A 26,773-nucleotide genomic window follows, 5' to 3' on the forward strand; every position below is an offset into this window, starting at 1 on the left:
TGTGTTCTCTCTCTCTCATTCTCTCTCTAATAAATAAATAAAATCTTTAAAAAAAAAAAGAAATCTTTAAAAATTACTGTATGCTTCAAAGGATACCATCAAGGGGTGCCTGGGTAGCTCAGTCAGTTAAGCGTCTGCCTTTAGCTCAGGTCATGATCCCAGGGTCCTGGGATCGAGCCCCACATCAGGCTCCCTGCTCAGTGGGGAGCCGACTTCTCCTCCTTCCTTTGCCTGACACTCTGCCTACTTGTGCTCTCTATCTCTAACAAATAAATAAATAAAATCTTTAAAAAAAAAGGACACCATCAAGAAAGTGAAAAGACAACCCACAAAACGAGAAAAACTGTGCAAGTCATTTATCTGATAGGGGACTTATATTTATAATACAGAAAGAACTTCCACAACTCAAGATTTTATAAAGACAAACAACCTAATTTAAAAATGGGCAAAGGATCTAAACAGACGTTTCCCTAAGAAGATATATGTAAATGGCAATTAAGCACATGATATCATTCACATCATTAGTCACTAGGAGAATACAAACTAAAACCACCGTAAGATACCATTTCTTACCCACTAGGATGGCTATAATAGAAAAGACAGACGATTAAAAAAAAAAAAGAAAGAAAAAGAAAAGACAGACGATAACCAATGTTGGTGAGGATATGGAGAAATTGGAATCCTCATATACTGCTGGTGGGAAATGTAAAATGACACAGCAGCTTTCAAAGAGTCAGGCAGTTCCTCAAAAAATTGAACATAGAGGGGCACCTGGGTGGCTCAGTTGATGGAGCATCCGGCTCTCAATTTCGGCCCATGGCATGATCCTGGGGTCCTGGGTCAGGCCCCCCACTAACAAAAATAAATAAATCTTAAAAAAAAATTGAGGGGCGCCTGGGTGGCTCAGTCGGTTAAGCGGCTGCCTTCAGCTCAGGTCATGATCCCAGGGTCCTGGGATCAAGCCCCGCATTGGGCTCCCTGCTCAGCGGGGAGCCTGCTTCTCCCTCTCCTCCTCGCTCAGTGTGCTCACTCGCTATCTCTCTTGCTCTCAAATAAATAAATAAAATCTTTAAAAAATTTTTTTAAATAAATAAATAAATAAAATTGAATACAAAGTTACTATATGTAACCTAGCAATTCCACTCCTAGGTTATTAACCAAGAGAAATGAAAACACACATCCACATAAAAACTTATACACAGGGGAGAGGGGTGGGGGCATCGGTTAGCCTGGTGATGGGTATTAAAGAGGGCACATACTGAATGGAGCACTGGGTGTTATACGCAAACAATGAATCATGGGGGGCGCCTGGGTGGCTCAGTTGGTTAAGCAACTGCCTTCGGCTCAGCCATGATCCCAGGGTCCTGGGATCGAGCCCCACATCGGGCTCCCTGCTCGGCGGGAAGCCTGCTTCTCCCTTGCCCACTCCCCCTGTTTGTGTTCCCTCTCTTGCTGTCTCTGTCAATTAAATAAAATCTTTAAAAAAAAAAAAAAAACAATGAATCGTGGAACACTACATCAAAAACTAATGATGTAATGTATGGTGACTAACATAACATAATAAAATAAAATTTTTAAAAAAATTATACACAGGGCGCCTGGGTGGCTCAGTTGGTTAAGCGACTGCCTTCGGCTCAGGTCATGATCCTGGAGTCCCGGGATCGAGTCCCGCATCGGGCTCCCTGCTCGGCAGGGAGTCTACTTCTCCCTCTGACCCTCCTCCCTCTCATGCTCTCTGTCTCTCATTCTCTCTCTCTCAAATAAATAAATAAAATCTTAAAAAAAAAAAAATTATACACAAATGTTCATAACAGCATTATTCATAACAGCCAAAATGTAGAAACCCATGTCTACCAACAGATGAATGGATGAGTAAAATATGGCATATACATATAATCAAATATTACTGGGCCATAAAAAGTACTAATACATGCTACAACATGAACACTGAAAACGTTATGCTAAAAAAAAAAAAAACTAGCCACAAATGACCACATATTGTACAATTGCATTTATAAGAAATGTTCAGAATAGGCAAATCCATACAGATAGAAAGCAGAGTTGTGGTTGCCTAGGGACAGTAGGACTGGGGATGACTACTACTGGGTACCCTGCCTAGGGTTTCTTTTTGTGGTGATGAAAATATTCTGGAAATATATAGTGGATATACTAAAAACTCAACTGTACACTTTAAATGGGTAAGTTGTATAGTATGTGAATTATATCTCAATAAAGCCATTAATTTAAAAAGTGAGGAAATAAGAGACAAAAAAGAAAACAAATTTTAAAAGAAAAAAAAACTGCATGAATGTTCCAAAGCTGTGATCATGTTAAGTGTATTAAACCCAACAGGATGAATGTAGAAAATACAATCTTTATCTAATATAGGATATATTAAATTAAAATAGCACAATCAGTTCAGGTGACTTAGTTAGGATTATTAAAGTATCAATGTTTATATGGTGGCTGAAAAGCCCAAAAGCAGAAAGCAACATAGAAATAAATAGAACTGGGGGGATTATAATTACTGATCTAGCAAAGAAAACACATTAATAAAGAGATAAAATTCATTACCCTTGTTTAGGAAGGGTTAGGAGGATTTGTTATAATAAAAAAAATCAATATGGATATAGAAAGAGTTGAAATCAAGTATATTTGAAATATGCCATAGTACATGACAGTAGGCTTGTGAAAGCAGTAACATTTAGTGGAAGAGAGGAAAATGTAATACCCAAAGAGAATCCAAATACATATGAACCTGCACATAAATCTAACCTGCTTTTATTATTCAGTACAATTTCCCATTCTAGATGTAGAATAATATAGAGTAGGGATTGGCAAACTTTGTACTTTAGGTTCTGAGGTTCTGTGGGCTATAAACAGTTTCTGTTACAGCTATTCACCCAGACACTCTAGTGTGAAAGCAGCCATATACTATACAAAAACGTTAAGTGTGGCTATGTGCCAATAAAACTTTGTTTATGGAAGCTGAAATCTGAGTTTCATATAATTTTCATGTCATGAAATAGTCTTTTTATTTCTGTCCCAACCATTTAATGTAAAAACCATTCTTCGCTCATTGGCATACCAATAAATTAATTAATTAATTGACTGACAGGATGGATTTGGCCCATGGACTATATTTTGTCATCCCCTGATAGAAGAATGCTTTTCAGTATTAGAAACACAACACCCTGATAAACAAAAAGGAACAACCAAGTCTTACACTGTACAGCAATACTTTTCAGAAACGAAAAGGCATACTAATAAGAATGCCTCATCTGAAAAAGTGACAAAAACCATTAAGAATATTTATGGGAATTATGGGGCGCCTGGGTGGCTCAGTTGGTTAAGCATATGACTTCGGCTGAAGGTCATGATCTCAGGGTCCTGGGATGGAGCCCCATGTGGGGCTCCACGCTCAGCAGGGAGTCCGCTTGTCCCTCTCCCTCTGCCCCTCCCCTGACTCATGAGCGTGCACCGTGTGCATTCTCTCCCTAAAATAAATAAAATCTTTTTAAAAAAAGAATATTTATGGGAATTAAGTGAGTTAATTACACACAAAAATTTCTAAAAATAATAATGGATGCTCAGCACTCAAAAACTATTTCCAATATTATTAGCAAAAAGATATTTATACTGACTCAGAGAAAAGGTAAAGGCAATGATCCCATTTCTGCAGTAGTACAACACAAATCAGAATTAAGAGTGATTACTTTTGGGGTACCTGGGTGGCTCAGTCGGTTAAATATCCGACTCTTGATTTTGGCTCGGGTCATGATCTCTGGGTCCTGGGATCAAGACCCACGTGAGGCTACACACTGGGCGTGGAGCCTGCTTGAGATTCTCTCTCCCTCTGCCCCTCCCCCTGCTTTCACGCACACACTCTCTGGGTCTAAAAAAAGGGGGGTGATTACTTTTAGGTCTAAAATTCCCTGCCATGGTATTTTCTCAAGAAAGTCTAAAATTCTCAAGACTAAATTTTATTTCAGCACCAAGAAGCTGTTATTTACATATAAGACAAGTTTCTAGAAGAAAGGTGAGAGAATGACAAAATATTTGAGACTTATGGCTCTAAAAAGTTACCCAAAGGATTTCTCAAAGGAAAAATTAAGATTAGGGTCAAGATTTCAACCTTGGCTACACGTGTGAGGCCAATGCTAAAACCAGCATGGTGAACCGACCTTTCTTTACCAAGGATCTGTTCTATATAAGAACCCACAAGAAGTCACTACTTGATAAACAGCTCAGAGCTCATCTATTCCACCTAACCACTTGCTGCTACGTCTCAGTTTAAAAGTACGAGGCACTTAAGCAGAACCATTTGTTCAAGAACAGGAGAATTATACTACTTGGCCCCAGCCCAATCTTGTGTTGCACACCCTGTAACACCAACAGAAAGAGTAGAGAAGCCATTTACTTATCACCATGAGAGGTGCTTTCCATCACCGTATTCACCTGACCTAGAAAGGGAGGCTTAAAATTCACAATTAAACAGAGCACCACCACCTGCCTTTTCCAGATAAAACTGCGTTTTGAGAGAAAAAAGCAAATCAATAGTCATTTTGATTTCACAACCTTAAACAATGGATTGCTGACAAGGCACCCTGCTATACATTCACCCAACCACCTGTCGCCAACATCACCCTCAAACACAAAGGGCTATTTTTATGTAGTACACTACAGAGACAGATAATATCCCATTGCCATGGCAACAAGTTTTCCAGAAGATATGCTAGAGCCCATGAAGAATGCAAAAGAGAACAAAGTTCTCTCTTTGCACTTGCCTTTACTTTGCAGTATATGAGGAAGATTCTTTTTTAAGTCCTCGGTTTGCTCAATAGGGCCTTAGTAAGTTTGAGCAATGTACAAAGAAATTCCGAGTGGACACATATACAGCTATTTTGGGGTGAGGAAGAATCTCTACAGGAATCTTATCCTTCGGGGAAAGAAAAATGTCAAACTAATGCTAGGTCATACCCCCCAAATGTTATAATATACTTTCTACTCCCCTGAATTCATCTCTGGTCCCTAGGGCAACCTTTCCCACCATGTGCAGCTGCTCCTGGCAAAATCTCCAAGAAGTCTACTCTATTGCTGTATTTTTCCCAGTGCCCTGAACAAGAACAAACCCAGCAACCCATGGAAATGTCCTACTCTGATCAAAAAGCATACACATGCATACATCCCATACCCAAATGCAAACAGACAATCCCACAGTCTTCAAGACTTTCCTAAAGAAGTAGAAAGAAGCAGCTCAGATGGGCCAGTCACTCCTGTCCAGCCCTCTCTTGTCCCTCATGAAAGTCTGCACACCCAAGCCCAGCTTGGCACAAATGGACTTCCCTTGCCCCCTACACCAGCCATGCCCCATTCTCCCTAGGATCCAGGGCGGTGGTTCCCAGTTCCCCTTGTAGTCTGTGCTGGCTTTTCCTCCATGTGTCCCCCAGAACCACAACCCTTTATCCACTCTGCCCAGGAGGCTGGTCTCTATAAGCTTCAACTCCCAGGCTTTTCTGCCTCTCGTTTCCAGTTGGGCACTGGAGCACATCAGACAGAGTTGGTTATTTGTCCCTCAGCTCACCAGCCCCTCCCTGGCCACAGTTCTGGCAATGACTGCATTCTTCTAGACCACTGTTCTTTTAGGGGAATCACACCTTTCACAGCTTCAGCAACAACATTTCTTTCCTGGGCCCTTTCAGATCTAGGGACAGCAAAGGCTTCGTGCTGCTGCTAATCTCTCCAAGCCTCCATGCTGTTTTCAGTAAAACCCTCTGAGTGTGCCATTTCCTTCAGGGCCCTGAACAATACATAGCCTTACCTCAATTTCTTTTTTTTTAATGGTTTACAACCAATTTAGTATCTAATTTTTTTTATTTTTTTTAAAGATTTTATTTATTTATTTGACAGAGAGAGACACAGCGAGAGAGGGAACACAAGCAGGGGGAGTGGGAGAGGGACAAGCAGGTTTCCCGCGGAGCAGGGAGCCTGACGTGGGGCTCGATCCCAGGACCCCGGGATCATGACCTGAGCCGAAGGCAGACGCTTAAGGACTGAGCCACCCACGCGCCCCAGTATCTATTTTTAAACAACAATAATTACACCCGAGTTAAAGTCTTACCCCTTTATAAAAAACAATAAAATAAATTCTATGAAACAAATACTTAAAACTTCAATCAGTAAGAGAACATGTCAAATGTGGAATTTAAAATCAGCTGATAGGACAGATTAATAAATATTTTAAAGTTAGCTAACAAGTTGTAAATACTTTTGTAAATTTTATGATAGAAAAAATTTGATATATACAGATTTAAAAAAAAAAATAAGATGGAGGGGCGCCTGGGTGGCTCAGTCGGTTAAGCATCTACCTTCGGCTCAGGTCATGATTCCGGGGTCCTGGGATCAAGTCCCATGTCGGCTCCCTGCTCAGCGGGGAGCCTGCTTCTCCCTCTACCCCTCTTCCCCGCTCGTGCTCTCTCAATAAATAAAATCTTTTAAAAAAATAAATAAAAATAGGGGCGCCTGGGTGGCTCAGTTGGTTAAGCGACTGCCTTCGGCTCAGGTCATGATCCTGGAGTCCCGGGATCGAGTCCTGCATCGGGCTCTCTGCTCGGCAGGGAGCCTGCTTCTCCCTCTGACCCTCCCCCCTCTCATGTGCTCTCTCTCTCTCATTCTCTCTGTCTCAAATAAATAAATAAAATCTTTAAAAAATAAATAAATAAATAAATAAATAAATAAATAAAAAATAAGATGGAAATTTATTTCTTTCATGTAGAAGTAGTATAAAATTGGACTGTCTCGGACTAATAAGGCAGCTTTATAAAGGTATGGGACCCAGGCTCTCTCCCTATATACATATACTGCTGTTCTGCCATGCTCTACATGTAGCTTTTACCTCCAAAACCACCACATAAGCACCAGCCTTCATATTCCAGTACAGTTAACATAGAGTATTATATTAGTCTCAGGTGTACAATATAGTAATTCAACAATTGTCTGTGTTACTCAGTGCTCATCATGATAAGTGTACTCTTAATCCCCTTCACCTATTTCACCCATCCCCCCCACCTACCTCCCCTCTGGTAACCATCAGTTTGTTCTCTAGAGTTAAGAGTCTGATTTTTTATCTTTTTTCCTTTGTTTCTTAAAATCCACACGAGTGAAAATCATATCATATTGTCTTTCTCTGACTGACTTATTTCACTTAGCGTTATACCCTTTAGATCCACCCATGTTGTTGCAAATGGCAAGATTTCGTTCATTTCTTTTTTTTCTACTTGAATCATCAAATTATATTTGGGAGAACTGACACAGAAATATTTAAAAAGTTTATTTCCAGAACAAGACCACTGAGCCCACATTAACATAAATATTTAGTATCAGAATAAAATCTTGAAAATGCTTTCTAAAATTCAAACTGAGCAAAAATTCTACTAAACCTTGATTTCCCCACCAAGCCAATGTATTAATTTTTCTTCTTGTCATATAAACCTTGTCTCGACGTTTTCCAAATCCCCAGCTTAAAATTTTTTTAAGCATTTTATTCTTAAGTAATCACTACACTGAACATGGGGCTCAAACTCACAACCCCTAGGATCAAGAGTCACATGCTCCACCAACTGAGCCAGCCAGGCGGCCCTGAAGTGATAATATCTTAGACATATAAGGTAGAATAGATTAAATTATTAAGGGGTGCCTGAGCCTTACCTCAATTTCTGATGGCTTCCTTGGCTTTGAAGTTTAAGCAGCCTTCTTGACCCTCGACTGTCTCATGTTCTGCTTTACCATACTGAAGCTCCTTAGAAGCAGATTCAAATCTCCTACTCAGACCCATAGATAGACTCACCCCTTTAAGCAAGAATTCCAACATTTACACAGAATTGCTATGAAAGCCATAGCCTCTCCACTGAGACATCATCAAGAAACCCCCCCTTTATTTTTTAGTTTGTCTCTTCAACAAAGACTGAATTTCAACCCAAATAATTATGAAAAATATTACCAGAAGTCATTTATCTATGTGACCATGGGCAAATTACTGAATCTCTCTGTACCTCCATTTTGTCTTCTTCAAACTGGGGGCGATAATACCTACTTTGTGGTTTGCTTGTGAAAATTAAATGAGATGAGCATTCTACAAGCTATAGGACAAGGCCAATTACATGGTAATCAGTAAATAAACGGTAGTAGCTACCATGATTGTTACCACGTATCTACAACCGGAGTAGATTTTGCCTCAAGGGACAATTATCTGGAAACATTTTTGGTTGAAACAACTTGGCGAAGGGCAGATACTGGCATCTACTCGATAGAGACCAGGGATGCTGCTAAACATTCTATAATGCACAGGACAGCCCCCACAGCAAAGAATGATCTGGCCCAAAGTGTCAATAGTGCCAAGGTGGAGAAAACTTAGAGAATGAAGAATAAATTAAAAGAACCTAGGGGTGGGGCACCTGGGTGGCTCAGATGGTTAGGCGTCTGCCTTCAGCTCAGGTCATGATCCCAGGGTCCTGATATCGAGTCCCGCATCAGGCTCCCTGCTCAGTGCAGAGCCTGCTTCTCCCTCTCCCTCTGCCATTCCCTCTGCTTGTGCTCTTCTGTCTATCTCTCGGTCAAATAAATAAATAAAAAATCTTAAAAAAAAAAAAACCTAGGGGTGCCCGGATGGCTCAATTGGTTGGGTGTCTGACTCTTGATTTTGGCTCAGGTTGTGATCTCAGGGCTGTGAGATCCAGCCTTGAGTGAGGGGAGACAGAGAATCTTAAGCAGGCTCCAAACCCGGGGAGTTTGCTGCTCCCTCTGCCTCTCCTGCTCCCCCTGCTTGTGCTCTGGAGTGCACTCTTTCTCTGTCAAATAAATAAGTAAAATCTTTTTAAAAAAATAACAAAAGTGGGTATGTAATTAAAAAAAAAAGATTCTCTCTCTCCCTCTACCTTTGCCCCTCCCCCCCCAGCTTGCACTCTCCCTCTCTCTGTCTAAAAAAGAATCTAAGACATCCCACATGGTAAATTTCACGCACTTTGCTTCCAGTGCCATCTCTTAGTAACAAGACTCAAAGTTACCAGAGTGTATGCAAAGGAGAGGAATTAAAGCATTTTAAAACAATTTTAAAGGAATCCTAAAGGAGAAAAAAACTCAAAAAGCAAGCACACCAAACATCTCCAGGGTCAAAAACCTGTTCATGTAAAATCATCTGTTTTTCACAAGACTGACCCTGAACTAAGGGATAAACAAAGAGATTATTGCATTACATATGTTCTTCTGAAGGCATCAGGGTAAACATTACACATTTAAGAAAGCCTGCTTTAAAAAAAAGCAAAAACAATCCTTAATTGCAGGCATTTATGGGATTTACTTCCATTAGTCAGGAAATTAACACAGGTGAAACATTTAATTACCCCCAGGAGGCTGAACAAAACTATTTTTCTGTAAACCAATGGCAAAGTGTTACAAATGAATTAAGTCAAAGCAAACGTTTACTACTAACCTAATATTAAATAGCCTCTCCTGGTCCTGAATTAAATTATGAGGAGAGCCGAGTTTCTCCAGTCTGTTAAAAATCACTTTTCCTTCAGGTTCGTGTTCTAGCCCCTCTCTGAAGTAGAGAGAACAGTGGTAAATAAAACAGGCCCAAAGCCGGGGTGCCTGGGTGGCTCAGTCGTTGGGCGTCTGCCTTCGGCTCAGGTCGTGGTCCCGGGGTCCTGGGATCGAGCCCCGCATGGGGCTCCCTGCTCGGCGGGAAGCCTGCTTCTCCCTCTCCCACTCCGCCTGCTTGTGTTCCCTCTCTCGCTGTGTCTCTCTCTGTCAGATAAATAAATCTTTAAAAAAAAAAAAAACAGGCCCAAAGCCAGCTGGCATGTGCCCCCCAGGGGCTCTCTGGAATGAAGCAGAGCAGAGAGGGCCAGACAGGAAGGTCAGGAGCAGGGAGAGTTGAGCAGGGACTGCAGGGACTGCAGAGCAAAGTCCTGGTGGAAGCAGCTGAGCTTTAATTCTCTCACTCTCTCTGGCCTTCCTTCCCCCTCGCAGGGCTGCCTGAAGGGGGAGGGACCACCGCAGCCTTAGGGAATCGCATTCCTGGCGCAGAGTTGCCAGCAGTGCTGCTGCCAGTCTGACTTTGAAAACGGTCAACTATGAAGTACTGAAGTTCCCAGTCCAGACACCTCACAACTCTTCAGAGCACGGCTTCTTAATCATTTCTGTGCTATGCCCCTTGCCTTTTGGTAGTCTGCATGGACCTCTTCTCAGAATACTGTTTTTAAATGCATAACATGAAACACTTAAAATAGATAGGATGATAAAAGAAACATACAGAAATATAGCTATCAAAATATTAAAAAGCAAATCTGTGGTAGTAAGGCATGTGTTTGAATATGCATTACTACCTGCGATAATTATGATTTTTAAAAAATCCTATTTCTACAGGTGATGAAATCACAGGTACTACTACTACTACTGTGGTTTGTTGCCTATATGCACAATAGAAGGAAATGCTTGATTTCAGTTAGGGGTTGGTACAAACAAAAACGTATCTTTTTCCACATCTAAATTCACAGACCCCTGAAGTGGACCCAGGCCTGCTTTAGAGTATTCCGGGCAGGAGTGGACATGCAAGGCATTCATATCTGCTTTTCCACTTCTTTTCCTGCCTCCTACTAGTTAAGAGGAAAAAACAAATTGCCTAAAGACTAAAACTGAAAATAATACATAAGAAGATATATACTTGCCAGTTCTACTTGGCATAAGAAAATGAATTACACATGAAAATGTTTTAAAAGATAAAGAAATTTTAAATGAGTGGGTGAGCAAAAACATCTATATTATCTGGTCCCAAAAAGATAAACAGAGTAATTTTCTGCTTCAGAAAACTCTGGAAGGCAAGTGTGGTACAAAGTTCCTAAGCTGACACATACCACCAATAATTCTCACTTCCTGGTGTCTTTGCTTTTGAATAATCCTCTCCCCTTCAGTGCAGACAAAACCTGTGACTTGCTTCTATATATAAGACAGGATATGGCAAAGGCAATGGGGTGTCACTCCTCTAAGCCAACGGGAGAGAGAGAATCTTCTTAAAGAAGCCAACAGCCATATTATGAACTGCCTATAGAAAGAGCCATGTGGCGGGGAACTGCAGGTTGTCTCTAGTAGCTGAGACCTTCAGTCCTAAACTCACGAGGAACAGAATTCTACTAACGGTGACATGAGCTTGGAAGAAGTCCCCGAGCTCCACAAAGAAATGCCACCCAGCCAATGCCTTGGTTTCAGCCTTGTGAAACCCTGACCTGCAGACCCAGTTAAGCCATGTCAGGACTCCCGACCCAAAGGAACAATAAGATAATAAATGTGCTGTTTTAAGCTGCAATTTAAATTTATGTGAAGTCATTATAGAGCAATAGATAATTCATGTAGTAACCAGTACAGGGGGTGAACAACCATCCCAATTTGCCTGCTACTGTCCTGCTTTGAAAACGGAATCTCATGCCCCAGGAAACCCCACAGGCCTGAGCAACCCAGGCTGGTTAGTTACTATGATCTGAATGTGTGTCCCCCACAAAATACATCTGCTGAAATTCTAATGCCCAATGTGATGGTATTAGGAGGCAGGGCCTTTGGAAGGTACTTAGGTCATGAGGGTAGAGCCCTCACGAATGGGATTTAATGCCTTATAAAGAGGCTCCAGAGAGACCCCTAGCCCTTTCCACCATTTAAGGCCACAGCAAGAAGGTGCCAGCTATGAACCAGGAAAGGGGCCCCTCACCAGAAGGCAAACATGCTGGCACCATGATCTTGGACTACCAGCCTCCAGAACTGTGGGCAGTAAATTTCCATGGTTTATAAGCCACCCAGTCTGTGGAATTTGTTATAGCAGCCCAAACAGACTTAGCTGCCCACCAAAAAACATGTACTGAAGAAGAGAATGATGTAAATACAAAATCCTAGATACCTGCCTTTATGAAACAAAGAGAAAATTTGAAAAAAAAAAAAAAACCTGGAAAGGAACCAAACCCTCTTTAAAAAGTTACTGATAATTAGTGGAACAACTCAAAATTTCCTCACAACCAATTTTCCATACCCTTAAAGTAGGACAGTCCCCAGTTATGCATGTGAAACTAGGTCAATATTCAAATCCATTTTGCATTTTTTTTTTTTAAATAATCTCTAACCCAACTCAGGGCTTGAACTCACGACCTCAAGATCAAGAGTCACATGCTCCACCGATTGAACCAGCCAGGCGCCCCCATCTTGTATTTCTAGTCTTCACTTTTGTTACCTTTTCAGTCTCCCTATTGGTTTACCCAATTATTCTAAATCAGTCTCAAAAATCGTTATCTTTAAGACTGCAAATAGCTCGATCATGTGGAACCATCACTGTCTTGCCATTTGACCAAAAGCCAAAGATACCTTTTCTGCCTATATTAAACCCCTCCATGTTCCCATCTCCTCTGACCACTCCCAGGTTCCTTCTTTAAAGATAAACCCCATGAATTGTGTGATATCAGAGACTTGCAGGGTAGGGTACAAAAGTGAGAACACAGATGGAACAGAACTGATCACACGTGCATTGATGGTTGTTGAGCATGGATGGCAAGCACAGAGGAATTTAATGTATTATTCCATCTACTTGTTTGAGATTTCCCATTTAAAAAAAGATGAGAGGGGGCGCCTGGGTGGCTCAGTCGTTAAGCGTCTGCCTTCGGCTCAGGTCATGATCCCAGGGTCCTGGGATCGAGTCCCACATCGGGCTCCCTGCTCAGCGGGAAGCCTGCTTCTCCCTCTCCCACTCCCCCTGCTTCTCTTCCCTCTCTCTCTGAGTCTCTCTCTGTCAAATAAATAAATAAAATCTTTTAAAAAATTAAATAATTTAAAAAGATGAGAGGATGGGGGATGGGGTAAGGGTAACTGGGTGATGGGCATTAAGGAGGGCACATGATGTCATGAACACTGGGCGTTATATGCAACTGATGAATTGCTGAACACTATATCTGAATGATGTACTATGTGTTGGCTAACTGAATTTAAATTTTAAAAAATGTAAGAAAATAAATGTCAAGATGATGACATTCATTCACAGGATGCACCAGAAATTAACAAAAAAAAAAAGATGAGAAAAAAAGCAAGCCTATGAAAGCCCAATCAATTAACTCTAAGGTCCTCTAACACTTCAAGAATATCAGTGTGCGGGGCGCCTGGGTGGCTCCGTCGTTGCGCGTCTGCCTTCGGCTCAGGTCATGATCCCAGGGTCCTGGGATCCAGCCCCACATCGGGCTCCCTGCTCCGCGGGAAGTCTGCTTCTCCCGCTCCCACTCCCCCTGCTTGTGTTCCCTCTTTCGCTGTGTCTCTCTGTCAAATAAATAAATAAAATCTTTAAAAAAGAAAAAAAGAATATCAGTGTGCATTTTGCTACCTATAAAGGAGCTTTTAATATTTGTACACATTTAGCACAGTCCCCCAGTCATGTGACATTCTATACAAACAAAAATGCCACCTACTTTCCTCAGTCATAAAGGCCTCTACAACACCATAATGATGAGTCACTATAAGAACAGGTAATGAAGTTTTTTTTTTTAAGATTTTTATTTATTTATTTATTTATTTGACAGAGAGAGACAAAGCAAGAGAACCCTGGGATCATGACCCGAACCGAAGGCAGACGCCCAACGACTGAGCCACCCAGGCGCCCCGGTAATGATTTTTAAAAAGGAAACATAAATGAACTACAGCTACATGTGTCAACAAAGATGAATCTCAAAAACATAATAATGAGAGGAAAAGCAAGTTGCAGGTTACAGAGTACAATATTCCTAATTTTAAGTTGAAAAGTCATACAGGGGGTGCCTGGGTGGCTCAGTTGGTTAAGGGTCTGCCTTCAGCTAGGGATTGAGCCCCGTGTTGGGCTCTCTGCTCAGCAGGGAGCCTGTTTCTCCTTCTGCCGCTTCGCCTACTTGCACTCTTTCTCTCTGTCAAATAAATAAAATCTTTAAAAAGTTGAAAAGCCATACAAAACAATATATTATTTTAGTGACATATATATACACACACAATATGTACATGTATAATAAACGTATTAACTTTTTTTTGTTTTTAAAGATTTTATTTATTTGTCAGAGAGAGAGAGAGAGTGAGTGAGAGAGAGCACAAGCAGGGGAAGCAGCAGGCAGAGGGAGAAGCAGGCTCCCCATTGAGCAAGGAGCCCCATGTGGGACTTGATGCCGGGACCCTGGGATCATGACCTGAGCCAAAGGCAGACGCTTAACTAACTGAGCCACTCAGGCGTCCCATTTTTTCAATTCATGCACACCAAATTCAGGACAGCAGTAACCTCTGGGGTTGGAAGGAAAGAGAATGGGACCAGAGAAAGAGATCACAGGAAACCTTCACACTGAATGAACTGTTTTACTTATTTGCTGGGTAATCCTCTAAGTTTTGCACACCTGAAGTTTTTTTTTTGTTATAAAAGAGTCAACAAGCAACTATTATGCAAATGTCGCTCTTTTAACCACACAACGGTTTGGCTCTGGAACTTCCTATATCTGCTGGCATTCTTTCTTTTTTATAAAAAAAGAATACTACCTTAAACAGCAAATATTCTTTCTTACTGTTATAGTATTCTGGCCTCTATCTCCTTAAAGTCTATGTTACAAAGGGATATGATATAAAGATGTAAAAACAGAAAACTGCCTTATTTGCATTTTTAAAAAACAGTTCTGGCTAACAACCTAACAATGGGGAAAGTTCACAAGAATTTTGTCTTTTACCTATAGTTTTCTTTAATGATTAAACAGTTGCTTCAATGAATTACAAGAAAACCTTTAAATAGGACTTCTTCCCAAAGGTGAGTCCATGCATAGGGCACCTGGGTAGCTCAGTCAGTTGAGCCTTGGACTCTTATTTTTTTTTTAAGATTTATTTATTGGGGTGCCTGGGTGGCTCAGTCGGTTAAGCAGCTGCCTTCCGCTCAGGTCATGATCTCACGGTCCTGGGATCAAGCCCCGCATCGGGCTCTCCTCTCAGTCAGCTGCAAGTCTGCTTCTCCCTCTCCCTCTGTGATCTCTCTCGCTTTCTCCCTAAGAAATAAATAAAATCTTTTAAAAAAAATAAAGATTTCATTTATTTGAGAGAGAGAGAGAGCACGCACAGCAGGAGGGGCAGAAGGAGAGGGAGAGAGAATCTCAGACTCCGAGCTAAGTGGGGAGCCTGATGCAGGGCTCAATCTCACAACCCTGAGATCAGGACCTGAACCAAAAACCAAGAGTCAGACACTTAACTGACTGCACCACCCAGATGCCCTGAGCAACTGACTCTTTTTTTTAATTTTTTAAGATTTACTTATTTATTTTAGAGAAAGAGAGTGAACAAGCACGGGGAGGGGTGGAGGGAGAGAGAAACTTCAGCAGACTCCTCGCTGAATTCAGAGCCCCACTTCGGGCTGATCTCATGACCCCCGAGATCATGACCTGAGCCAAAACCAAGAGTGGGACGCCCAACCGACTGCACCACCCAGCCCCCCCATCCTTCTCCACCCCCCCACCCAACTCATGATTTTGGCTGCAGTGGTGATCTCAGGGTCCTGGGATTGAGCCCCCACATCCTCTGCACTCAGCAGGGAGTCTGCTTGAGATTCTCTCTGCCCTCCTCCCACCCCGTATGCTCTCTCTCTCTAAAATAAATAAATCTTTAAAAAAACAAAAACATGATTCTGTGCACAGGAATTTTTAAAATATCCCCTGCTTCTAGCAGCTTTGTTTTACTTCTTTACATCAATCAAAGCTGCTTAAGCAATCAGACATTTATTGGCTTTTTTCCAATTCAATGATTTCCCCTGATATTATAGAATCAGCAGTGTTTTATAGCTATGCCCCTTAATGTCTAAGAGTTAACCATCAAATCAGAAAGACAAACACCATATGATCTCATTTACATGTGGAATCTAAAAACAAAAAACTTGAACTCATAAATACAGAGGACAGATAGGTGGGGGAGGGATGGGTGAAAGTGATCAAAAGTTACAAACTTCCAGTTATAAAATAAGTAAGTCATGGGGATTTAATGTACAGCATGGACTATAGTTAATAATACCATACTATATATTTGAAAGTTGCTAAGAGAGTATGTATTTGAAAGTTGCTAAAAGAGTATATCATAAAACTTCTGATCACACAAAAAAATGTTTAACTATGTATGGTGACGGATGTAGACTTACTGTGGTGATCATTTCACAAAATATACAAATACCAATCATTATGTTGTATACCTGAAACTAATAGGTTACATGTTAATCATATCCCAATTAAAAAAAAACTATTTCAAAATAAAAGGAGTTGACTATCATAAAAACTAAAACAAATTATGACTACTTCAAATATGCACAGCATTCCCAGAGACTAACACACCATCCTAAAAGATAAATATTATAAATAAGTCTATATAATTTAATTCATTACATCAAATGCAAAACTTGCTAGTTTAAGGTAGATATTTTATTTCTAGAGGTTATATTCCTCTTTTTTGTTTTTTTTTTTTAAGTAAGCTCTACACCCATCATGGGGCTTGAACTCACAACCCCTTTATCAAGAGTCATGTGCTCTACCAATTGAGCCAGCCAGGTGTCCCTCTGGAGGTTATATTCCAAATTGTTTCTTACTCAAATCAACTGAAGAATAAAAAACATTTGCACTGGAATGTAAACTCCATGAAGACAGGGATTTGTTTGATTCATTGTTGTAACCTCAGCATCTAGAACTGTCCATTATGAGCAATAGAAATTCAAATGCATGTCAAACCCAACCTGATTCCCACCACACCACCTTATGCCTTCTAGTAAAATCATGGCCTTTGAACACCAATGAAATACTTCACAACCTGAGAAACCAATCACTCTAACATTTGTAGTTCTTGTCTTAAAACAAAAACTATGTTTCTCAGACATTTATATTTTCTTTTTCTAATGTAAAGGGTTTTGTTCTACCATTTTTCACCTAGTACTAGAATCCAACTTTTATTTATTTTTTTTAAAGATTTTATTTATTTATTTATTTGACAGAGAGAGAGACAGTAAGAGAGGGAACACAAGCAGGGGGAGTGGGAGAGGGAGAAGCAGGCTTCCTGCGATGCAGGGCTCGATCCCAGGACCCTGGGATCATGACCTGAGCTGAAGGCAGATGCTTAATGACTGAGCCACCCAGGTGCCCTAGAATCCAGCTTTTAAAATAAATCAGCAAATGAAGATAAATACTCTAAAAATAGGACCAAAAGACCTTTTTAAAATAGGCTATTATGACGCATTAAAATATAATTTAAGATGGCGAATAAACATATGACATGATGTTCAACATCATGTCATTAGGGAACTGCAAATTAAAACGAGATATCAATCACTACGCTCCTATGGTCAAAATAAACACTGATATCATTAAATGCTGGTGAGAATATGGAGCAACATGAACTCTCATGCATTGCTGAGGGGACTGCAAAATGGTACAGCCACTTTGGAAGACAGTTTGGCAGTTTTCTACAAAACTGAAGACACTCTTATATGATCCAGCAATCACACTTCTTGGTATTTACACAGAGGAACTGAAAACTTAAGTCCACACAAAAATCTGCACACAGATGTTTATAGCAACTTCATCTATAACTGCCAAAACTTGAAAGCAATCAAGATGTCCTCCAGTTCGGGGCGCCTGGGTGGCTCAGTTGGTTAAGCGACTGCCTTCGGCTCAGGTCATGATCCTGGAGTCCCGGGATCGAGTCCCGTATCGGGCTCCCTGCTCAGTAGGGAGTCTGCTTCTCCCTCTGACCCTCCTCCCTCTCATGCTCTCTGTCTCTCACTCTCTCTCTCGCAAATAAATAAAATCTTAAAAAAAAAAAATTAAAGTTTAAGATGTCCTCCAGTTCATGAATGGATAAACTGTGGTACATCCAAACAATGGAGTATTATTCAGCACTAAAAAGAAATGAGCCATCAAGCTATGAAAAGACATGGAGTTATCTTAAATGCATATTATTAATGAAAGACGCCAATCTGAAAAGATTACATACTGTGTTTTTCTAACTATATGACATTCTAAAAAAGGCAAAACTATGGAGACAGTAAAAAGATCAGTGGTTGCCTGCGGTTGGGGGTAAGTGGAAGGAATGACTATGCAGAGCACAGAGGATTTTTAGGTCAGTGAAACTATTCTGTATGATATTTTAATGGTAAATACATGTCATTATACATTTGTCCAAACCCACACAATGTTCAACACCAAGAGTTAACCATAATGTAGACTAGGGACTTGGGGTAATTATGATATGTCAATGTAGGTTCATCAATTGTAGCAAATGTATCACTCTGGAAGGGAGTATTCCTTTTTTTTTTTTAAGATTTTATTTATTTATTTGACAGAGAGAGACACAGCGAGAGAGGGAACACAAGCAGGGGGAGTGGGGAGGGAGAAACAGGCTTCCCACCGAGCAGGGAGCCCAATGCAGGGCTCAATCCCAGGACCCTGGGATCATGACCTGAGCCAAAGGCAGACACTTAATGACTGAGCCACCCAGGTGCCCCTGGAAGGGAGTATTCCTAATGGGGGAGGCTGTGTATGTGTGTGACGAGGGGGGTATATGGGAACACTATGCACCTCTCCTTCAATTTTGCTATTAATCTAAAACTGCTCTAAGAAAATCAAGTCTTGGGCGCCTGAGTGGCTCAGTTGGTTAAGCGACTGCCTTCGGCTCAGGTCATGATCCTGGAGTCCCGGGATCAAGTCCCGCTTCTCCCTCTGACCCTCCCCCCTCTAGTGCTCTCTCTCTCTCATTCTCTCTCTCTGAAATAAATTAAATTAAATTAAAAATTAAGTCTTAATAAATATATTTTTTAAAAAAACCTTGGAATGTACAACACCAAGAGTGAACCCTAATGCAAACTATGGACTTTGGGTAATAATGATATGTCAATGTCAATGTCGACTATAACAAATGTACCAGTCTGGTGGGGGATGTTGATAATGGAGGAGGCTGGCATGTGTGCTGGTAGGGGATGTATGGGAATTTTCTGTACCTTCCCCGTAATTTTGCTGTGAACATAAAACTGCTCTGAAAAAATTAAATCTATTAAAATATATATATATACACATTTCAACAGAAAAAAATCCTTAACATAACTCACTTTCATGACAAACTAACAGACATAGTAGTTTATTTTTTACTGCAAGGAGGAGACAAAATTAAGTATTTTTGTAAAACATTTACTCCAGGTAAGATTTTCACCCTGCCTGAAATGTTATGGTAATCTTAATTATATGCTTATTAAGAAAAAAAAATCTGGCTGTTACCATAGAAATTACCAGGGATGGTTAGTGCCTCCATGATTTGGGCAGTTATACCTGTTGGGTCACTTAATTCTGAACTTACAGGTTCCTGTTCAACAGGGAAAGGCTAAAAATGTCTACATTTGTTTTAAAGAATGGCTAATACACTCATGGGGAAATGCAAATTGAGGTAAATGGAGCATGCACACACACATCAAGATACAACACGACACACCACACCACAACACACCACAACACACCACTCCCCACTAAAATGGTTGGTAAAAATTAGGTGGCTGCTGACTGCTAGCTTTGTTTGAATCTCTTCTGATTACATTTCCCTGTCCAGGATGCCTCTGGTGTTCATTTTTATCTGTATGAAGAATACTGGATTATTGCAAATATATTAGGTTAATGGGGAAGTATGTATTTTATTTTGCTGGGCTGAGTAAGAAAGCTTAGAGCTCTGAGACATTTACTATAAGCAATCTTCTAGGCATGTCTCCCTTTGCCGACATCTGAAGCAGTCTCCAGTTTCAACTGGACATCGAGAATATAAACTCATTCATGCAAACGTACTGTGCCTTGGGTTCTTTCTAAATCATACATACTTGAAGGGAGCATGGATTCTAACACCAGGAAAGTCCCCTCCCCAATTCCTTAGGAGTGGTGAACCAACATATTCACATTTAATATGCCCACTTTCTCTTATCACACTCCATGTATTACTGACTACAAAATAAGCCTTAGCAGGTGCCCAGCTGTCATTTACTTGCTGTGTGGCCTTAGTCACTTATTCCTTTTTCAGTTGAGAAGTTGCAACATCATTTAATAAATTTATATGCTTGGGAATATTCTGAGGGCCTCAAGTAATGGCCATGGTTTGTGTTTTAAGACACTGACTTTTTGTCTACCTAGTTCAGCTCAACCACAGAACAGCAATTGCAGAACTTTCTACATATAAAGGACTTCTTAAGGGCTAAACAGCCATGCTAAGTTCTATGAATACTAATTACATTTTCAGAAATCCCTTTTAAAAGGTGAAAGATTACAGAGTGGCTAAAGTTATGCTCACAAACATATAGGCATATGCATGTTCCAGCAGTATAAAGCGCAGTCTTAAGTGGTAAGAAAAAAAATAAAGAACCTACAAACACAGTGACATTGCAAGTGAGCCATAAAACCCTCACTAATCCTCTAGAACTAGATTTTAAAATACCACTCCCCACTCTAAATATTCAATTGATGTTAACTTTCATACTAACTATTGTTTTTAAGAAAAGCTTCATTTCCATGCACCCCTATGTTTATAGTTTATAGCAACATTCTTCACAACAGCCAAGATATGGAAGCAACCCAAGTGTTATTTATTTATGCATACATATTTATTATATATTATATCTATATAAAGAAATATTATTCAACCATCAAAAAGAATGAAATCTTGCCATTTGCAATGATATGGATGGAGCCAGAGTATAATGCTTAGCAAAATAAGTCAGTCAGAGAAAGACAAATACCATATGATTTCACTCATATGTGGAATTTAAGAAACAAAACAAGCAAAGGGAAAAGAAACAAATCAAGAAACAGACTCTTAATTACAGAGAACAAACTGGTGGTTACCAGAGGGGAGGAGGTGGGGGGATGGGTGAAATAGGTGAGGGGGATTAAAGAGTGCACTTGTCCTGATGAGCACAGGATGATGTATGGAAGTACTGAATTACTGTATTGTACACCTGAAACTAATATAACACTGTATGTTAACTGGAAATAAAATGAAAACTTAAAAAAAAAACAATTTTAAAAAGGTTTTCATGTTTTGGGCCTGATATTAAGAATCTTATCAACATGAAGGCCTGGTGATATCAAAAGACGATGCTTATCAAGTAGTCTTTCTCCAAGCTCCAAGGAAAGCACAAAACAAAAACAGCACGTGCTGTGGATCACTCCCTCCTCCTTTTCCAGGTATGGAGCAGCTAAAAGGAGGTAGCTATGACACACATTACTTTCCAGTTCTATTTCAAGTCCAAGTAATAAGATGGGAAACTACAGCTGTCTCCTATGGTGGATGTCTGGGTCTATCTCTAGCCCGAAACAGTAAGCTTGGCTTTGCCCTGACAGACATCCTCTTGCAGCCCTTTGTCCCTGCTCTGTTAAGGCTTTCCAATTTAATACCAATATTCAGAAATATGTTAGTGAGCAAATACATATAGTAGATATATATATCTAGATAGATAGATTACATGGATATAGGGCGGACAACATTCAATTCTGGGCCCCTGACTCTACATACATACATACATACACACACATACACACACACACACACACACGCACACACACACACACGCACAATTCAAGTTCAAATCCCAGCATGGCACCCTGAGCGCCTACCCCTTTCCACCCACCCAGGAGAGATAAAGGCAGGAGCAGCGAGCAGAGGTTAAACCAGACACTAGCCAAAACAAACACCACTTCCAGAACAAGGCAAACTTTGGGTCCGGACGGCTGCAGAGCCCCAGCAATGGCCGGGGGGGAGGGGAGGGAGTGTCAGTCTGTCTCAGGAGAGGAAGACGGGGAGCGCACCCAGCACTCCTGAGCTGCGGAGGAGGCTGGTGTTCCCCGGGGGACAAGGGCGTCGCCGCCATCCCCGACTTCGACCTGCCGAGGCCTCCAGGTCCTTGGGCAGCCCCATCGCCCCGCCCCGCCCCCTTATCCCCACAGAAATGGTCCCCACAGACCTGCTGGGGCAGGGGGCGCGGGGACCTACCTGGTGCAACGTCTCGGCGGGCAGCTGCGACGCCCGGAACAGGTCGGCCACGGGGCCCGCGGCTGCGGTGACCGCTCCGGGGACGGCCCTGGCGGCCTCAGGGGGCCCGGACCCGGGGCCCCCGCCTGCGGCGCCGGCGCAACGCGCGAAGAGCTCGGAGTAGCACTGCTGCTCGCCCTCGCTCAGTAGCAGCGGCGGCCCGGAGCCGCAGCCCCCGCCCGCCGCCGCCTCCATGCGGCCCGGAAAGGGGTCCGGCGGAGCACCGTCACCGGGTAAGGAGCCGCCGCCTTCGCCTCAGCCTCCGCCGCCTCGGTCTCGGCCTCGGCCGCCGCCGCCACCGCCCCCACGCCCCGCAGCTGCCGCGCTGCCGCTTCCTCCCGGCGCGCGCCGGCCCCGCCCCCGGACTTGAATGTTGTGCCTCCGCCGCGCGGCACATGGAGACAGGCGCGGGGCGGACCAATCGCAGCCTGAGATCGCACCCCGGCCCCGCCCCCGCCACCCCGCCCCGCGCCGCGCCGCGCCGCGCCAGGTAACTAACTCTGCGGGCCGCCCACCCGGCGACCCGTCACCTGCCCCTCCCGCACTCCCCAGACCCGGAGGGCAGGAGCCAGCGCTTGGCGCGCCCACCCACCCCGAGAGGGGTGCCCTTGGCTCTCCTCCCTGGCTGGGAAGGAAGACAACTAGACCCACCTGGAGTATGGCGCTTTTCAGGGGGCGGAGAAAGCTGTGGTGATTTCTCCGTAGAACGCTGGAGCTGGTGCGGCGCCCTTCGCAGAAAAGGGAGGAGGCATGAGAAATTAAGTTTCCCTTTTTTCATAGCAGTAGCGCTTCTGTCCTCCTATGTCCTATGGAGATCCAGAGATCTCCATACGAACTGACTGACCCAGTGACTGACCATAGCGCTCACGGGGGCGATGAGGTTAGGCCACTTCCTCAGGTCTGGAGTTGAGCCTTAAAAAGGAACAGCATCAGTTAGTGTTAAATACTAGAGTAATAAGAGTAAAAGGGGCCCTAGGAAGAAGAATTGCATGTATAATATAGAAAACACAAAAAAATTAAGTCCAGGATTAAGCACTAATAAAAAATACATTTTAGAATTTAATGAAGAGATATATAAATCTTTCACCCCAAATAATTTTATTTTAATTAAAAACAAAAACTGTCTCAAGAAATAGCACTGATGATAACAAATGTATTTTGGTATTTTGGTCAACTAAAATAAGGAGGAAGGGCAGGAAGACCGGGGAAAAAATCAACAGGTGGTAAAGGGGGGAGGGAATACCTAAGAAGAAAAATTATGAGGGCGCCTGGCTAGTTGAGTAGGTAGAGCATACAACTCTTGATCTTGGGGTCGTGAGCTCAAGTCCCACGTTGGGCATAGAGTTTATTTAAAATAAAAGGTTTTAAAAAGAAGAAGAAGAAGAAAAATTATGTCAACTGATGGCCAGAGTAAGATTTTCCTTTTGGAATCTAAGGACATGAAATAAGATCCACTCCAAAAGCAGGAAGTTCTCATCTCTTCACTAAGATTTCCTTTTACCACATTTTGCTTTAGACCTGCCAGGAGAGAATTAAGACAGAAATAAGCTTGCAGACAAGAGTACAGAAAGGATAGTTAAGTAAGGAGCAGCAAAGACTATCTTAGCTGGGGAATTTCCATTTCAAAATCTAACCACCCACTGTATTTTCCACAACTGTAATAATTTCTCAGGAAAACTGGAAGCCAAGAGATCATGTTTACTCTCTTCTGACCTTTTTAGTCATACTCAGGATTCCCTGAGAATGCCCCACCATTCCAACAGAGGTTAGAAAGGGACCCACTCTTTGTGATAAAAGCCAAACCCTACTTTCCCCTGTAACACCTGGGAAAAGAGATGTGAGGTATAATAATCCCTGACATTCATACAGTTCAAAGCTACATTATCTCGTTTAAGTAAGTCTCACAGTAACTCTCTGAGGTAGGTTGGGAAAACATTTTCATCTTCATTTTGCGGATGAGAAAATGGATACAGAGATGATGTGATTTACCCAACTGAATACTAGATTCGGAGCTGCTCTTCATTACTCAACTCAGTTTAATAAATTTGACAGGTAGTCATCAGCACCACAGATACTGGAGAAATGCGTAGAAAGTCTTACATCTGTGCCTATCCATCAAGCAGCACTCGTTGGTAGAACAGAAAGTATTAACTGTGTCCCTACTGGAGTAAAAAAATACAAGATGTGTTCCTTTCAAGGAATCTGTAGCTTCGCTGGAAAAGACAAAACTAACACAACAAATAAAAACAAACAATAAAAGACAATATATAATTAAGTGCTAAATCGTGTACCCCGGGCTAAGTGTTGTGGGAGTTTAGAGAAGAGAGAAAATCCACGAGCCAGAGGTTTAATGGAGGTTTAATGGAGAAGGCCCCCAGATGGATGTTACAAATCCGTGCGACTGGGGGATGCAAAAGGGCCGGACAGAGAGGGGGGCTCACGGGAGAGGGAGGAGCCCCAGAGACTTGGCGCCAAGGAAGTGGTGAGTGTGGGACAGCGGGCTGGAGTGGGAGGGAGGGGGCAGCCTGTCTGGGGCTCTGGTATGCCAGAAGAAAGCTGCTCAATGGAGGACAAGAGGCAGAAGTGACCCACCAACAGTAACCAGTAAACCCAGGACGCAGGAGGGAAAAAATGGCATTTTTTTAAATGTCTTAATATCTAAGGAATGCCAAGTGCTGTTCTTTATTTCTGCAACAGTTTTTTGAATAAAAGAAATAGTTATCAAACTTCAGAGTAAACACAGCTAAGAATGTAATAACGAGAAACACTCATATCCCTTAAGGCTGACAGTAAACAAGAATGTTTTAGAAGAGAATTTCTTTTTACTTTTTGCAGTTCTAAACTTCCACACTTGTTTGGGCTCCATCATGGCTAGAGGCCAGAATGATAATACAGTTGACCTTTAAACAAGGCAGGGGTTAGGGGCACTGACCCCCATGCACTTGAAAATACACGTGTAGGGGCGCCTGGATGGCTCAGTCGGTTAAGCGGCTGCCTTCGGCTCAGGTCATGATCCCAGGGTCCTGGGATCGAGTCCCACATCGGGCTCCTTGCTCAGCAAGGAGCCTGCTTCTCCCTCTCCCTCTGCCTGCCTCTCTGCCTACTTGTTCTCTCTATCTCTCTGTCAAATAAATAAATAAAATCTTTAAAAAAAAAAAAATACACGCGTAACTCTTGACTCTCCAGAAACTTAACTAAGAGCCTACTGTTGACCAGAAGCCTTACCGATAGCAAATAGTTGATTACCATATATTTTGTATATGTATTATATACTATATTCTTACAATAAACTAAGCTAGAGAAAAGTGCTATTAAGAAAATCATAAGAGGGGGGCACCTGGGTGGCTCAAATGGTTAAGCGTCCGCCTTCAGCTCAGGTCATGATCCCAGCGTCCTGGGATCGAGCCCCGCATCGGGCTCCCTGCTCAACGGTGAGCCTGCTTCTCCCTCTCCCTCTGCCCCTCTCCCTGCTCATGCTCTCTCTCTCTCTCTCTGTATCTCTGTGTCTCAAATGAATAAATAAAATCTTTAAAAAAGAAAAAAGAAAATCATAAGAGGGGGCGCCTGGGTGGCTCAGTCGTTAAGCGTCTGCCTTCAGCTCAGGTCATGATCCCAGGGTCCCGGGATCGAGTCCCGCATTGGGCTCCCTGCTCCACGGGAAGCCTGCTTCTACCTCTCCCACTCCCCCTGCTTGTGTTTCTTCTCTCACTGTGTCTTTCTCTATCAAATAAATAAAATCTTTTAAAAAAAGAAAAAGAAAATCATAAGAGAAAATACAATTTACAGTACTGCACCGTATTTATGGAAAAAAGGCCACGTGTAAGTGGACCAGCACAGTTTAAACCTGTGTTGTTCAAGGGTCAACTGTATATTCAGGAATAGCCAAGACAGAGTCTTTAAGTTTTGCTTTTTCCTTTTAAATCCAGCATGAGTGCCCTGCATAAAGATGACAACTGAACAAACCCAGAACAAGGTGCTGGCTACCTATAGTGAAGAGTTTCCTAAAGCAGGGGTTGGAAAACTAGGACCAGTTGTCTGGTTTTATTTTTATTTTATTTTATCTTTGGAGAGAAAGAGAGAGTGTGGAGAGGGGCAGGGGGAGAGAGAGAGAATCCCAAACAGGCTCCAAGCTCAGCACAGCGCCCGATGCAGGGCTTGTCCCACAGCCCTGAGATCATGACCTGAGCCGAAATCAAGAGTCAGATGCTTAACTGACTGTGCCACCCAGGCACCCCAGTTTTCTGGTTTTGTATGGCTCACGAGCTAAGAATGGGTTGTACATTTTTTTTTTTAAGTAAACTCCACACCACGTGTAGGGCTTGAACTCACGACCCCGTGATCAAGAGTTCTGACAGAGCCAGCCAGGTGCCCCAGGTTGTACTTTTTTTTTTTTTTTTTTAAGTAGGCTCCTCGCTCAGCGTGGAGCCCAACTCAGGGCTTGAACTCACTGACCCTGAGATCAAGAGTCAGACACTTGGGGCGCCTGGGTGGCTCAGTTGGTTAAGCGACTGCCTTCGGCTCAGGTCATGATCCTGGAGTCCCGGGATCGAGTCCCGCATCGGGCTCCCTGCTCAGCGGGGAGTCTGCTTCTCCCTCTGACCCTCCTCCCTCTCATGCTCTCTGTCTTTCATTCTCTCTCTCTCAAATAAATAAATAAAATCTTTAAAAAAAA

At 42.3% G+C, this 26,773-nt stretch overlaps 1 protein-coding gene across 3 annotated transcripts in view; it reads right to left on the minus strand.

The window, feature by feature from the left end:
• REPS2 (RALBP1 associated Eps domain containing 2) overlaps window positions 1-22,398 on the minus strand; it is a 222,569-nt gene extending 200,171 nt beyond the window's left edge. For 2 of the 3 annotated variants that reach the window (XM_081809113.1, XM_081809112.1), the window contains exon 1: window positions 22,063-22,398. In XM_081809113.1, the coding sequence (XP_081665239.1) occupies window positions 22,063-22,296 (234 nt within the window). In that variant the 5' untranslated portion in view covers window positions 22,297-22,398. The remainder of the gene's footprint in view (window positions 1-22,062) is intronic. The other variant, XM_081809115.1, reaches the window with a different exon arrangement.
• Between the last annotated feature and the right edge of the window lie 4,375 nt (window positions 22,399-26,773).

Source organism: Leptonychotes weddellii, chromosome X (genome assembly GCF_054177405.1).
Source record: "Leptonychotes weddellii isolate Sample4059 chromosome X, ASM5417740v2, whole genome shotgun sequence".
NCBI lineage: Eukaryota > Metazoa > Chordata > Mammalia > Carnivora > Phocidae > Leptonychotes > Leptonychotes weddellii.